We start from the raw sequence: 13300 nt of genomic DNA, 5'->3' as shown, positions 1-13300 counted from the left end.
TGGGTGCAATGTAATTCTCCCAGCCTTTGCCTACTGCACTATTACTACATGCACCTGTAAGCAGTAATTTGGGTACTGCTATATGCAAAGACATCAAAGTGGAGTATGGCTTCTATTCATTGAACTACAGAAAAGACTTCATTCGGCCATCTAAAACTACTACTGAATCCCAAAAGGTGATTCTAATGTTTTCAATGTGCACCAAGCATTTACTTTTCTGTACCGTAAGGCTGATTCAGTAGGGTAGCATATCTAAAAGGGATTTTTCTAGCCCCTCCAGCTGCAATGAATAGAATGCAAAAAACATGGAAGTGACAGGAAAACATTTCTGTAATGAAAACAAATAACTATCAAGTTTACAGACTGCCTGCTGTGTGCTGAACTGGTAAACTTAAGACATCAAACTAGATGTATAAGTATTTGTGTTTAGGAAAAGAGCAGATATATTTATTACAGCATTTGTTACAAAGCAGAAAATCTAAACTTTATGTACAGTTGGAACTAAGAAAGATAAAAAAAAAAAAAAAACCTTTTGTAATTTACAAACTTTTACTTTGACTCAGCCAAAAACTTCCCTTACTCATTCAAATGGCATCATGCAACACTTGCACCTACATGTACCAACTAGGACTGTTAAGTCGATTGTCGCTCTTTGAATAATTCAAATGTATTACAAAACAAATCTTACTCAAACGGTAAAACCGGTAATAGAATGTAAATGAACGGCTGTTTGTTTTTTCCTTGCACTACTTTTCATATTTTATTACTCCAAATGTGTGGTACTTTTTGCATATCCACTCCAAAGAGAACATTAGCCTATTGCATTTTTGAGTGTCTAAACCGTGGAGTAAATAATTAGTAAGCAGATATTCTTCTGCCTGTTCATTCAGTTCAGCTGGCCTGATTTTCCTACCCCTGCTATTCTGCTTTTGAAAAACAGCATTGTGAAAGTCACTCTTATACTCGAGATCTCAGATTTACTGCTGTTTTATCACAACAACTGTTAAGCAACACAGTATGTAAACATTGTCTTGTTTTCCACATTAAACACAATGGGAAATAACTGCTATATTTCTGATTTTCATTTTGTTATTATAACATCCCCATTTTAAACAGTATCTTAAGTAGTGCATATTTTGGTTACCTTTGCCAACACACAGTTTTATATACAGTCTGCACTATTGTTGACTGCTCACTTAACATGCATCGCCTAAAGTAACAAGGCGTAAAATTATTATTTTGATTCAACTATAAAAGCTATAAATGGACAAAGGAGAAGCAGTTTGTTACTTTCACATGCGAGTCCTTGAATAACTTCTCACCCACTGCATCACCAAGTAGTCAGCCGGCTTACAGAGTTAAAGTTGAGGTCAGCATTCTACCCGCTACCAGCAGGGTTTTTTCTTTTTTTAAATACTAACTATAGCCTCTGCTTTGTATGATTTACTTTAAACCTTTGCTAGGTATTATTACCTTAATCATCCCCTAATAAACACTCACACTCTTTTTAAGTAAACTGCTCTAAATAAAAGCACTGCAATTAAATAATGCTGATGCACCATTGCTGAGATGGGGTTTGTGTGGAATACACAAAAATGACAAGAAATCAATGATACGCACAACAGGTCACCAAGAAGGCTCATTATTTGTTGAACATGCCAATATGAGACACCACCCTGGAGCGCCAAGTAGGTGGCATTAGCTTACTTGACAGTGCTTGCCATTATTCAAGTCCAATAATTCTCTCAACAACTCTAACCTTAACCATAGTGTAACCATGCAGAGCTCTGAAAGTCTGCAACTCCACCTACTCAGAGCACCAGGGTGTAGGCTCTGGGTTGCAGAGATATATACTTGGCTGAAACTGACACTTAGTGTATGTCCCACCATGGACTGACATAATCAAAAAATGACTGTTCATATTTAGACATTAACAGTCCCATAATCCCGTTTTTCACAAAGCCACAGAAGAAGATATCCTGGGGAAATAAATTTGAAGGAATGCGGAGGACACTGTGTGTTAGGATATAGTCTGATGTCTTCCGAGTAATACATGGAGGGTGTTCATACTACCTAATACGCATGCCAAAAGTTTTTTTTTTCTTTTGTAAAGCAAACCCTGACTGTTTATTTACTGTTTATGGTAAGCTTGGTAGATTTGTATAAAAAATAAATTCAATTGCATGTGTTTCAAGAATGGCATGGTGGGGCAGTAGGTGGTGAAGCTCCCTTCAACAGCTTGAATTCCAAACCTTGCCCAGTTACTCTCTGTGTATGGTTTGCAAGTTACCCATCTCTTCTTGTGAATTTTCTCTAGTTATGTCAGTTTCCCATCACTTCCAAAAGACATCAATGCTAGATTGAATTTCAGCTCTAAATTCGCCCTGACTAAATAACTGTGCTTTAGTGTTCTGGCCAAAGCCAGTCAGTCCTCCATAACCGCAAATTGAACCAAACGTAAATCAAAAAGATAAAAAAAAAAAAAAAAATAGTAAAAATCCAGAAAGTTTCAAAAAGCAAAACTTAAATTTGCTGTGCACTGCACTGAATCCATACAAATGAAGTGATATGTAGGCATACTCTGCTGTAGCCTCCCAGCATTTCAGAGATCCTCAGTTTTTCTCCAGCACTCACTGTTTGACTCACGTCTTGTTCGTTTGCTTCTTGTGTTATGTGTCTGGCAGGTTAATTAAATGATTAAGCATTGGGAGATGGGGTTCTAAATGTTTTCTGTCAGGAACTCTAGTGCATGCTTGCTCTCTTTCTCTCTTGTGCTGGAAGGAGCAGCACTGTAGCTGCAAAATGGTTCACAACATGGTGCTGATTGTGGTTGTTTCTATTTGCTTTTTCGGTAAGCTAAACTCTTTCATAAATCTTGTTCTCTTTACACTGTTTTCAGAAATGTTTACTGTTGCTTACTATTTGTCTGTGCTTTAGTAACTGTCAGTTAAGTAATTATTTTATCTTTCAAACAGCAGTGCTGTACATCTGGTGCAAATGCAAAATGCTTTGTGACTTACTACGGATTCTAGCTATTTCTGTTAGCTTTTTAGCCTCTTGAACCCAATTAAAACTTTAAACAGGTATTAAAGGTTAAAGGCAAATTGCAACATTGATCTTTGTTTGACTTTATTTGACTAGATAAGACATAGTTATACAACGCAGAGCACACCATCCAAAGTTTTACACACATGGGCTCACCTCTTATTACAGCAGACGCCAGGAATTGACAGACCCATGTAAAGGAGTGCTACATGTGCATCATTTGTTTCTGTGGATAAATGACTCATAAAAAGCAATTAAGCGGTCAAAGCAATCCCTCAAAGGCTAAGCAAGGGCGTAAAATGCTATTTCTTAAAAAGAAAATATAAATCGTAGATCTTTTAAAAAGTGGCATGTCCCTTGATTTGATTTTAAGTATATATGAGAATGTGCGTAGGTTCTATGCAAGTACTACTCCTTTTCGTGGAAGGGACTTGAGCATCCACAGATTTTGCCATTTGTGGGGAGTCTTGAAACTAATCCCCTGCAGATGGAGGGCCAACTGTACTAACTATTTAGATAATGCTTTGATTCATAATATTATCTGCTTCTTTGGCTTAAATTTTGACATTTACTTAACACTCTGAATTAAAAAATTTCAGCATTTAATATTTTTACCTTTCATCTTGGAGTTCTTGAACCTTCTGCTGCATTTCTTTGCAAATCTTGTTTTTTTCTTCACATTCTTCTTTCAGTTCTCTAACCTGAGTTTTATATAAAGTCTGCAATAGTAAAGGTCCATAATAAATTGGAAATTAATGACTGAAAAGATTTTAGACTGTGTTATTAGATGTCAATGTTAATAAATCTGTCAGAATTTATAAGTAGTAACGGTAATACGTACTTTGACATTTTACTATGCAACTTTTTATAACTGCAGGCATTTAAGAGACAAGTGACTAATACAATAATAATAAAAAATATGCAATATACCCCAAAGATGTTTATTCTGGTACACATTTAACATTCAGAGAGAAATATGTGGACTCTTCCCTTTTTGAATCCACTCCAATAGTCATTTAGAGTATAGTTTTCATATGAGTAGTAAATATTGCAAGTTGAATGACACAGATGTTTATACTTTAAATGATGCAATTTATAGACAAAGAAGGAATTAAATGTAAAATAAACCCTCATTTACTCAACTGAAGGAATGCAGGGTAAATAACTTGATAAAGTTCACGTGGTGACTCATTAGTGGGCATTTTATTAACAACCTTTTCACATGCTATTTAAACCCTAAACCAATAGGCCATAAATGCCAATGTTATGACTTTTAAATTGAGTTTGACAATAGGGATTTTTCTTAAATTTTTAAAATATTTTCAACTATACTATACAAGTGTCTAAAAATAAAATGCTAACTTTAATCAGTCCATCCACTTTCCTAACCCATTCATCCAGGGAAAGGTTGCGAGGCAGGTAGAGACAATCCCAGCAATCAATGGTCACAAGGAAGTAATGGTACCTGGACAGGGCTCTAGTCCATCACAGGATAAACACACCTCACTATAATAAAATTAAGTTTACAAAATCATATATTCAAAGTATACCGAGAAGTACTGCTCAGCTTCTAACTGATCTTGAAGTTCTTTCATCTGACCATCTGCATCCTGGCGTTCCCTATTAACCCAGAACAAGAATAATTAGAGGGAGCAGCATAAAATATAGCATTTTTGAGCACAAATAACATATTCCCCCACTGAGAATTAAAAATAATGTAGATACTGTATTAAAAGAATGAGTAAAAAACAGAATTGTTAGTCAGGAAAGAATTCACTACTCCCAGGTAAAACATCTTCAAAACTATTAGCAAATGCACACTTGTTTAAAATAAACAGAATATTAATCATTTAGTCTCTAAGAAATTTTGTGATCAAAAATGGTCATTTAGAAGAGAAATTCAGAAGTGTTCAATAATATAAAGCAAAATGTATAAAACATTACACTGATCATATACAATGTTTTCATTTTAAATGAAATTACACCATCATTTTGCTATAAATGCTTTCTATGAAGATTAAAACTTAACAGTCATACTTGCGAAGCTCACTGTTCTGTTTGTCCAGGGTTAATTTGATCTCCAAAAGGTGATTTATCTCTTGTTTCAACTGTTTCTCTGACATTTTCAGCGCATTGACTTGCTGAGTTTGCATCTTTAGGTCATTTTGAGTTAAACTGCGCTTCTGAGTTTCTTGTTCTATCTTCAAAGAAAGGTTCTTAACCTGAAGGAAAACATAACTGGTTATGTATGTATATAAAAACACACAAGGTTAATGTGTTGAAGTGTATGTATGTGTTTGCTTTAGACTGTATGCCTTATAAGTCCAAAAGATTAACCATTATAATTAATTTATCAGACCAGAACAATAACAAATATAATAAATTATCTAAAAAAAAGTGGAGACAGTGTCTAGTTCAGTGGTAAATTCCAAGCATGGTGGTTGTTTGTGTGGAGTTTTCTTCATATATCTATGGCTTTTCCTCTTGTATACTGTACCAAAGATTTAGTTAGTTGGAAGACTCTAAATTGGGTCCGTGTGAATGAGAATGTAAGCATGTGTGTTTGTGGATCATATAAAGGACTGGTGCCCCAATCAGAGCTTGTGTTCGGTGCTGATGACCACAGATGCGAGTATGGTCGGTCTCCTGCTACTCAAAGGTTTTGCTGTAGCAAAGGGAGAAACTGAGGTTCTGGTAGCACTATGTCAGAAGATGAATCTTGCCTCTCTCTTGACTGATCGAGCTGGTGATCTAGCCGGCAACTGGGATATAGGCAGAAAATTTAATGATGTAGTTTAGAGTTATGCATTGCGAGTCAGAGGTGAATAATGATTACAGCCTTTTAATTAGTGAATGCCCAGGAGCTGGTGGGCAGCAATATGGCCCAGATCTCCAGAATTATGACTGTGTCTGACTTTGACTTATCTGTTATAATTGACAGTGGAATACCATAAAGGTTTATATTTTCTAGGGATGCGGTTTACTTATGTTTTGTTTTCTGCTCATCCATTGTAAACTGGACATAGTACAATGATAATGTAAATGGACAGACATTATTAGGTTCCACTTCTGTTAATCAGTTTGGAACTGCTTTGTTTTACAATGTGTTTAAACAAACTTGTATCTATATGTGTATGCATTATGTATTACAGTAGTAATTTGTAAAGTCTGCAATTGCATTTTACTTGTGAACTGTTTACAGAGCTATCTGCCAATAAACTGAACTAAACAAAGGGCAGGGACATCAGGTGCTGCTAGTGGGAATTTCAAGCCGAGAATTTTAGAAGCCAAAGCTACCTTCACCCTGAATGAGGAATTCACAACTGAAGAAGAAAAAAAAAAACACAAGATAAAATCTCTATTGACTGTTAAACACAGTCATTAATCAATTGTTCTTTTTTATATACTAGGGGGTTCTGCCCCCTGTTCAGTTCGCTTGCCATCCCCTGGGACAGGGTGCTGGTCGCCCACTATCTCGCAGCTGAGCCACTATTTAAAGAGATGGTATATTAGAAGAGTATGCGTGGCATGGCAGGAAAATGGTCTGGTCCTTACTAATTAGATAGAAAATCATTTACTTAAGTATTTCACTACAACTGTCTATTTTAACACTAGAATTACCAGAGCCTACGAAAAAACTCTTAGATCCGTCCCACCTTAAATCGCTTCACACCTCTCCATCAGCGTCTTTTGTCCTGTAAATGTGTCAATAAGCAGCCTGCTATCACATCCCCCCCGCCGCACAGTTTTCTCAGCTCAAGTCTGTTTACTTGCATGTCAGTTGCTTCGAGTTGTATAGAGTGAGAAGACAAGCAAAATGACCCCTTTTATAAATACTATATCGTTATTTGGAACACATGCATTTCATGGTTGTTCCGTGTCTACAACAATCTATATAAACATCATTAAAAACAAACTTTTTTCATGTTTTTAGTAATAATTGACAAAATGTAGACATGAAGTGTATAATGTGTTAAGCCTGAATTCCAAATATCAAATAAACACTTTCACAAAAGGTACAAATATAACAGAACAAGTGCGCTTCTATTCAAGAATATAACTGCAGAAAAAGAACCCACGTTAAGGTGTGACATTGACACGCATTTGCTACCACCGCTTCAGTGGCGCAACGGTGTCAACTGTTGACTGGTAATCAAAACTTCACGGGTTCGATCCAGGATGAGTCTGTTTTGAGAAGTGAGCTGCTCTTATTCTTACTATTTTATAATAAAAACATTACAGCACATTTGATTTCAGTCTGTAACAGCTGGTGTAATTGTATGATACTTTTAAAGGTTAGCTTTGTTTTTTGTTTTTTTTTTTTATTCAGTTTTTATTCTCTCAGTCGCGTTCACTATACAACCCCCCCCTCCCCATTTGACACTGCTGTTTTCACATAAAGATGCGTTATAACAGAGGTGAACTCAGATCACGACAACGCTTTTACATCGGAGCAAGAATGTACGTCACACTTTTGCCGTCGCTGTGCTTTGTATATGTACATGGGAAGCTCTGCAGTCTACTTTTGACTTTACGCTGTAGGAAGTAAGTAAATAAAATAAATAAAGGTAAATAAGTAAATAACATTCGATCTGGCTCTTACATACAAAGTACAGCGACGGCAGCTTCCACATTCGAGTTTTTTCGTAGGCTCTGGTAATTCTAGTGTTAAAACATCAATGAATAATAACATATAGTAAAAAGTAAAAGTAAAGCAAAACGTAACAAAATGTAAATTTAAAAATCATCTTCTTTCGACTGCTCCAGTTAGTTTTTGCCATAGCAGATCATCTTCTTCCATATCTTTCTGTCCTCTGCATCTTGTTCTGTTACACCCATCACCCTGCATGTCCTCTCTCACCACATCCATAAACCTCGCTTAGGCCTCCCTCTTTTTCTCTTTCCTGACTGCTCTATCCTTAGCATCCTTCTCCAATATACCCAGCATCTCTCCTCTGCACATGTCCAAACCAACGTAATCTCGCCTCTCTGACTTTGTTTCCCAACCATCCAACTTGAGCTGACCCTCTATGTACTCATTTCTAATCCCATCCTTCCTCGTCACACCCAGTGCAATCTTAGCATCTTTAACTCTGCTACCTCCAGCTCTGTCTCCTGCTTTCTGGTCAGTGCCACCATCTCCAACCCATATAACATAGCTGGTCTCACTACATCCTGTAGACCTTCCCTTTCACTCTTGCTGATAACCGTCTGTCACAAATCACTCCTGACACTCTTCTCCACCCATTCTACCCTGCCTGCACTCTCTTCCACAATCCCCGTTACTCTGTACTGTTGATCCCAAGTATTTAAAATCATCCACCTTCGCCAACTCTACTCCTTGCATCCTCACCATTCCACTGACCTCCCTCTCATTTACACAAATGTATTCCGTCTTGTTCCTACTCACCTTCATTCCTCTCCTCTCTAGAGCACATCTCCACCTCTCCAGGGTCTCCTCAACCTGCTCCCTACTATCGCTACAGATCACAATGTCATCAGCAAACATCATAGTCCACGGGGACTCCTGTCTAATCTCGACTGTCAACCTGTCCATCACCATTGCAAATAAAAAATGTAAATTTAAAAATAAATTACATTAATGCCTTGTCAAAAACAATATTATGAACTACTTTATCTTCTAACTTACATTCTATAAACTTTTTTTTTTTTTTGCATTTCTGTTTGCATGTTGTTATCTTCGCTATGGATTTTTATTATATGCAGCTCTTTTCTGTTCACTTTCTTTTTTTTGACATTCATTACCCACTCATTTTCTATCAAACTCAAATATTCATTCTTGAATAGATGATTTGCTTTTCTTCCATGCCATTATAACCAACTGTGTTGAAGGGCAAGTTAGCACTGAGAGTGTCACAGGGTCGTAAGGAGAGAGGATGTGCATAGTAGGAGTAATTATTGGGCGAGCGGTGCAGAGGGCAGTGGTGTGAATAATATGGACATGATGGAAAACTGCTGCATAATATTAAGTTCTGCTTACATGGTAGTGTAACCAAACAGTTTTTTCTCATGACAAACCAGCCCTTACAGGGAACACTGGTCCCAATACAAATTCCTTGTGATGAACAGGCCTGTCTATACTATATTTATGTTTGATACTTTGAATTTATCTACTATTCCTGTGATCTTAAAAAAGTTACAGTAACAGATTGATTTCACATGGTCTTTCACTTCTAAACTTATATTGGCTTTTAGTTATGAAAATAGTTTGGTTCAAGTAGTCTTTAATTTTGTGTTTGAAGGTAGCTCTCCCCTGATATCTTGTAAAAAGAATAGAAGTAAGGAGTCATGGCACAAACATCATTAATCATTTTGCTCAATGCTAACAGGAAATTCCGTAATGCCAGGGGGTTGTTAGTCTTAAACATTTCTAATGCCTGAAACACACCTATTTTAAATTCATTGAACAAAGTGCTTCTTTTTACTAAAGTGACAATTCAGTTTATTTACTGTCTAGTAAACACTTGAGCAAAAAATTCATTCATTAGGTACTCCACCATTAGTATTCATTAGTCATGCACCATCTGAAAGTATCTAGTTTGAATTTCATTAGCTAAATAATGAGGGTGAAAATTGGAGGCTAGATGTTAATAAAAGGCTAGAAAATATTTTTCACAGGTATTGAAGGCAATTAATTAAAATTTTTATTCATACAGGCATAAGCCATTTTCACAAACAAAACCTGGCATTCAGAACCCCCAAGCATACCTCCTCTGACAGCTTCTCTTTCAAGCGATGTGCCTCATCATATTTCTGCTGCAATTGTTTAAAATCACAGTCCAAAATGGAACACCGTTTCTCAACTTCCAAAAGATTGTTTTCCACTTTCATTTTTGAGGTTCTTTCTTCTTGAAGCTTTCTTTCCATCTCTGAAGATATAAAATGCAGTTATGCAGTAAAACAGAAAAATAATGTCTATTAAAAAGTTCTGCAGTCTTAAGAGAAACATCTTTTCACCCAGTCATAGAGGATTTTTAACTAAATGAATCAATTTGTTTACTTCTACTTTTCTATATATTCATAAACATTCATGTTCATTTTTTATTTACAAAATTAAATTGTGTAGACCTACTGTTCAGTGACCATAAAAAAAAGCTAAAATAAATAAAATCCTATTAAAACATACTTTTTATTCTAACAAAACAAATACACAAAATATCCACAACAAATAATTAAAAAAAATGCCTGTCATAAGTACAGGCCAAAATATGTTTGTGTTTATCAAATGCTAACATGCTTAACAAGTTTACAGGTAAAATGAACACATCTGGCTTTTAAGCTAACAAGTCTATTGTTTACTAAACAGCAAGGGCAAATTCTTCTTTATTTTTGTCTCTAACTGAAAATGTGAACTGCTATACTAAGCACAGGCTTGCTCACCATCCACACTCAGACAAGAAGCATACATTTTAATTAGAGGGTAAATTTTTAAAAAGTTCTGAATCTTTTCATTTCTGCCAAAGACAGTGAAGAGTCACCAGAGAGCTGGGCAACTACAGCAGAAGTAGTAAAGGTGGCAGCAAGAAGGGTGCTTGGCGTGACATCTGGGCAGAGGACGGAGGAAAAGGAAACCTGGTGGTGTAATGGAGAAGTGCAGGTACAGGAGTGTACAGAGGAAGAGGCTGGTGAAAAAGAAGTGGGATAGTCAGAGAGATGGAGAAAGTAGACAAGAATACAAGGAGATAAGGCGTAAAGGATAAAGATGGAAATGTACACACAAGCGAGAAGGCTATTTTAAGCAGATGGAAAGGGTACTTTGAGAGGCTGACAAAATAAGAGAATGAGAGAAAGAGGATGGATGATTTGGCAGTAGTGAATCAGGAAGTGCAACAGATTAGCAAGGAGGAACAGGATGAAGAATGGAAACACAGTCGGTCCAGATGACATACATGTGGAAGCATGGAGGTGTTTTAGGAGGGATGGCAGTGGAGTTTTTAACCAGATTGTTTGATGTAATCTTGGAAAGTGAGAGGATGCTTGAGGAGTGAAGAAGTGTACAGGTACCAATTTTTAAGAATAAGGGGGATGTGCAGAGCTGTAGTAACTACAGGGAGATAAAATTGAAGAGCAACAGCATGACGTTATGGGAAAGAGTAGTGGAAGCTAGGTTAAGAAGTGAGGTGATGATTAGTGAGCAGCGGTATGGTTTCGTGCCAGGAAAGAGCACCCCACAGAAGCGACGTTTGCTCTGAGGGTGTTGATGGAGAAGTATAGACAAAGCCAGAAGGAGTTGCATTGTGTCTTTGTGGACCTGGGAAACACTGCTCTAGAGAAGAGAGGAATGAAGGTCAATAGGAACAAGACAGAATACACATGTGCAAATGAAAGGGAGGTTAGTGGACAGACGGGCATCAGCAAGAATGAAAGGGAAGGTCTACAGGACGGTAGTGAGACCAGCTATGTTGTATGAGTTGGCAATAACCAAAAAACAGGAGACAGAGCTAGAGGTGGCAGAGTTAAAGATACTAAGATTTGGATTAGGTGTGACGAGGATAGACAGGATTAGGAACGAGTACGTTAGAGGGTCAGCTCAGGATAGACAGTTTGGAGACAAAGTCAGACAGGCAAGACTGCACTGGTTTGGACAAGTGCAAAGAGTATATTGGGAAAAGGATGCTAAAGTTAAAGCTGCCAGGCAAGAGGAAAAGAGAAATGCCTAAGAGAAGGTTTATGGATGTGATGAGAGAGGACAAGCAGGTGATGGGTGTAATAGAACAAGATGCAGAGGACAGGAAGATATGGAAAAAGATGATCTGCTGTGGCCACCTCTAACGGGAGCAGCCGAAAGAAGAAGAGGAGTAGGATTTTACACTCTATTATATCTATTATACTGTATTAGCTCCGGAAAATGTGCTCTACATAAGAACCTTAAACTCACTTACCTTTCATGGCTTCTGATTTTGTTTCTTCAATAGACTCATATATTTTGTTTTTATCTGCTAACCGACCTTTAGTAGCTTTATGTTCAGCTTCTTCTTGCTCAATAGCTTGCTGCAGAACTTTTAATTTAAATGTCATATCTATTTCAATATTATTCTTTTCCTGCAAAACACATCAATATTTTCATTGCTTAGTATATTATAAGAAATGTTGACATAGTATAAAGTTACTTTACAAAAATTAATACTGACTTCAAATAAAATGGAACATAATAAAATGCAGTACTGCCAGGGATATACTCAAAAATGGTTCTTTATTTGAAGTACACCAAACATTTTAAATTAAGTGGAAAGATTGGGGTTTCAATCAATTTATGGGAAAAGTCTGGATTTTGTAGGTAAAAATCAGAGATGAGAATTGCAACAATATTATCCAGATAGTTGGGTCAAAATATATTTTGTAATACATTACTACTGCAGTTTAGGCTGTATGATATATAACAATTTAGTCCTTTATATAACTGGAGTTAAACATAAAATTTCTGTAAGTAAAAACAAATCTTTTGCACCTAATCTAAAATACTCTGGACTCAATCGATTCTGTGTGTTTATTTATTAATTTATTTGTTATTTTGATTAGTGAAATGGATCTCAGTAATCTGCACAATTAGGAATATTCTAGTACAATACATAAAACACACATTGGTGCACAATCTAACCTTTGCTCTGTGTTGGTCCTTGTGAGATGAGACCTTTAGAGCGTATAACAAAAAATTGACTTTGGAATGATACTAATTAAAAATATTGTTTGAATATACACAAATCTGGGTTTAAAATTATTGTTACTATGTACATCTTGCCACAAGGTACATTTAGATCAGCTATTTTCTGAGAAACTGTGTTGTGTGATGTATTGCAGGAGATGGCTGCTTAATTTGTATGCTTCATACTCCACTGTTAACATCAACATCTGAATTTCATATTCCTACCCCTAAAACTTTATTAAACAGAGGAGGTTGGTTTTCTTCTATGTATGGTATAAATTAGCTGTGGCCAACTTGTCTTGCAATATACATTTTTAGTATAATTACTGGATATTGGTCATAAAGATAAAATGGCAGACACATCAGAAGAATACCATTAAGTGGTGTTTTAGTACCTTTTGATTGAATAAAGAGTTCAGGATCCAGTTCTTTTGTGTTGTTTTTTTTTTTTTTTTTTTGTTAAGTTGAAGGAATTAAGGAATTTATGTCATGGTGTTGCTGATCCTGCTACTCTTTGGTTAGTTAAGGTTTTATCAGAGATAATTTGATTGCATATGGTTCCCATACTAACCAGTCTAGGTCAAAGAACAT

The 13300-nt window shown here is 36.3% G+C and overlaps 1 protein-coding gene across 6 annotated transcripts in view; it reads right to left on the bottom strand.

Annotated features, from left to right (window-relative positions):
- The window catches only part of rock2a (rho-associated, coiled-coil containing protein kinase 2a), a 234846-nt gene that overhangs the window by 61538 nt on the left and 160008 nt on the right, over positions 1-13300 (bottom strand). For all 6 annotated transcript variants that reach the window (XM_051924915.1, XM_051924912.1, XM_051924917.1 and 3 more), the window contains exons 17-21: positions 11949-12108; positions 9775-9935; positions 5083-5267; positions 4596-4665; positions 3661-3764 (exon numbers count right to left, since the gene is read on the bottom strand). In XM_051924915.1, the coding sequence (XP_051780875.1) occupies positions 3661-3764; positions 4596-4665; positions 5083-5267; positions 9775-9935; positions 11949-12108 (680 nt within the window). The remainder of the gene's footprint in view (positions 1-3660; positions 3765-4595; positions 4666-5082; positions 5268-9774; positions 9936-11948; positions 12109-13300) is intronic.

The sequence above is a fragment of the Erpetoichthys calabaricus genome, chromosome 3 (assembly GCF_900747795.2).
Source record: "Erpetoichthys calabaricus chromosome 3, fErpCal1.3, whole genome shotgun sequence".
Classification (NCBI taxonomy): Eukaryota; Metazoa; Chordata; class Cladistia; order Polypteriformes; family Polypteridae; genus Erpetoichthys; species Erpetoichthys calabaricus.
The sequence above is the reverse complement of the archived record's forward strand: the minus strand, read 5'-3'. Positions and strand labels throughout refer to the sequence as shown.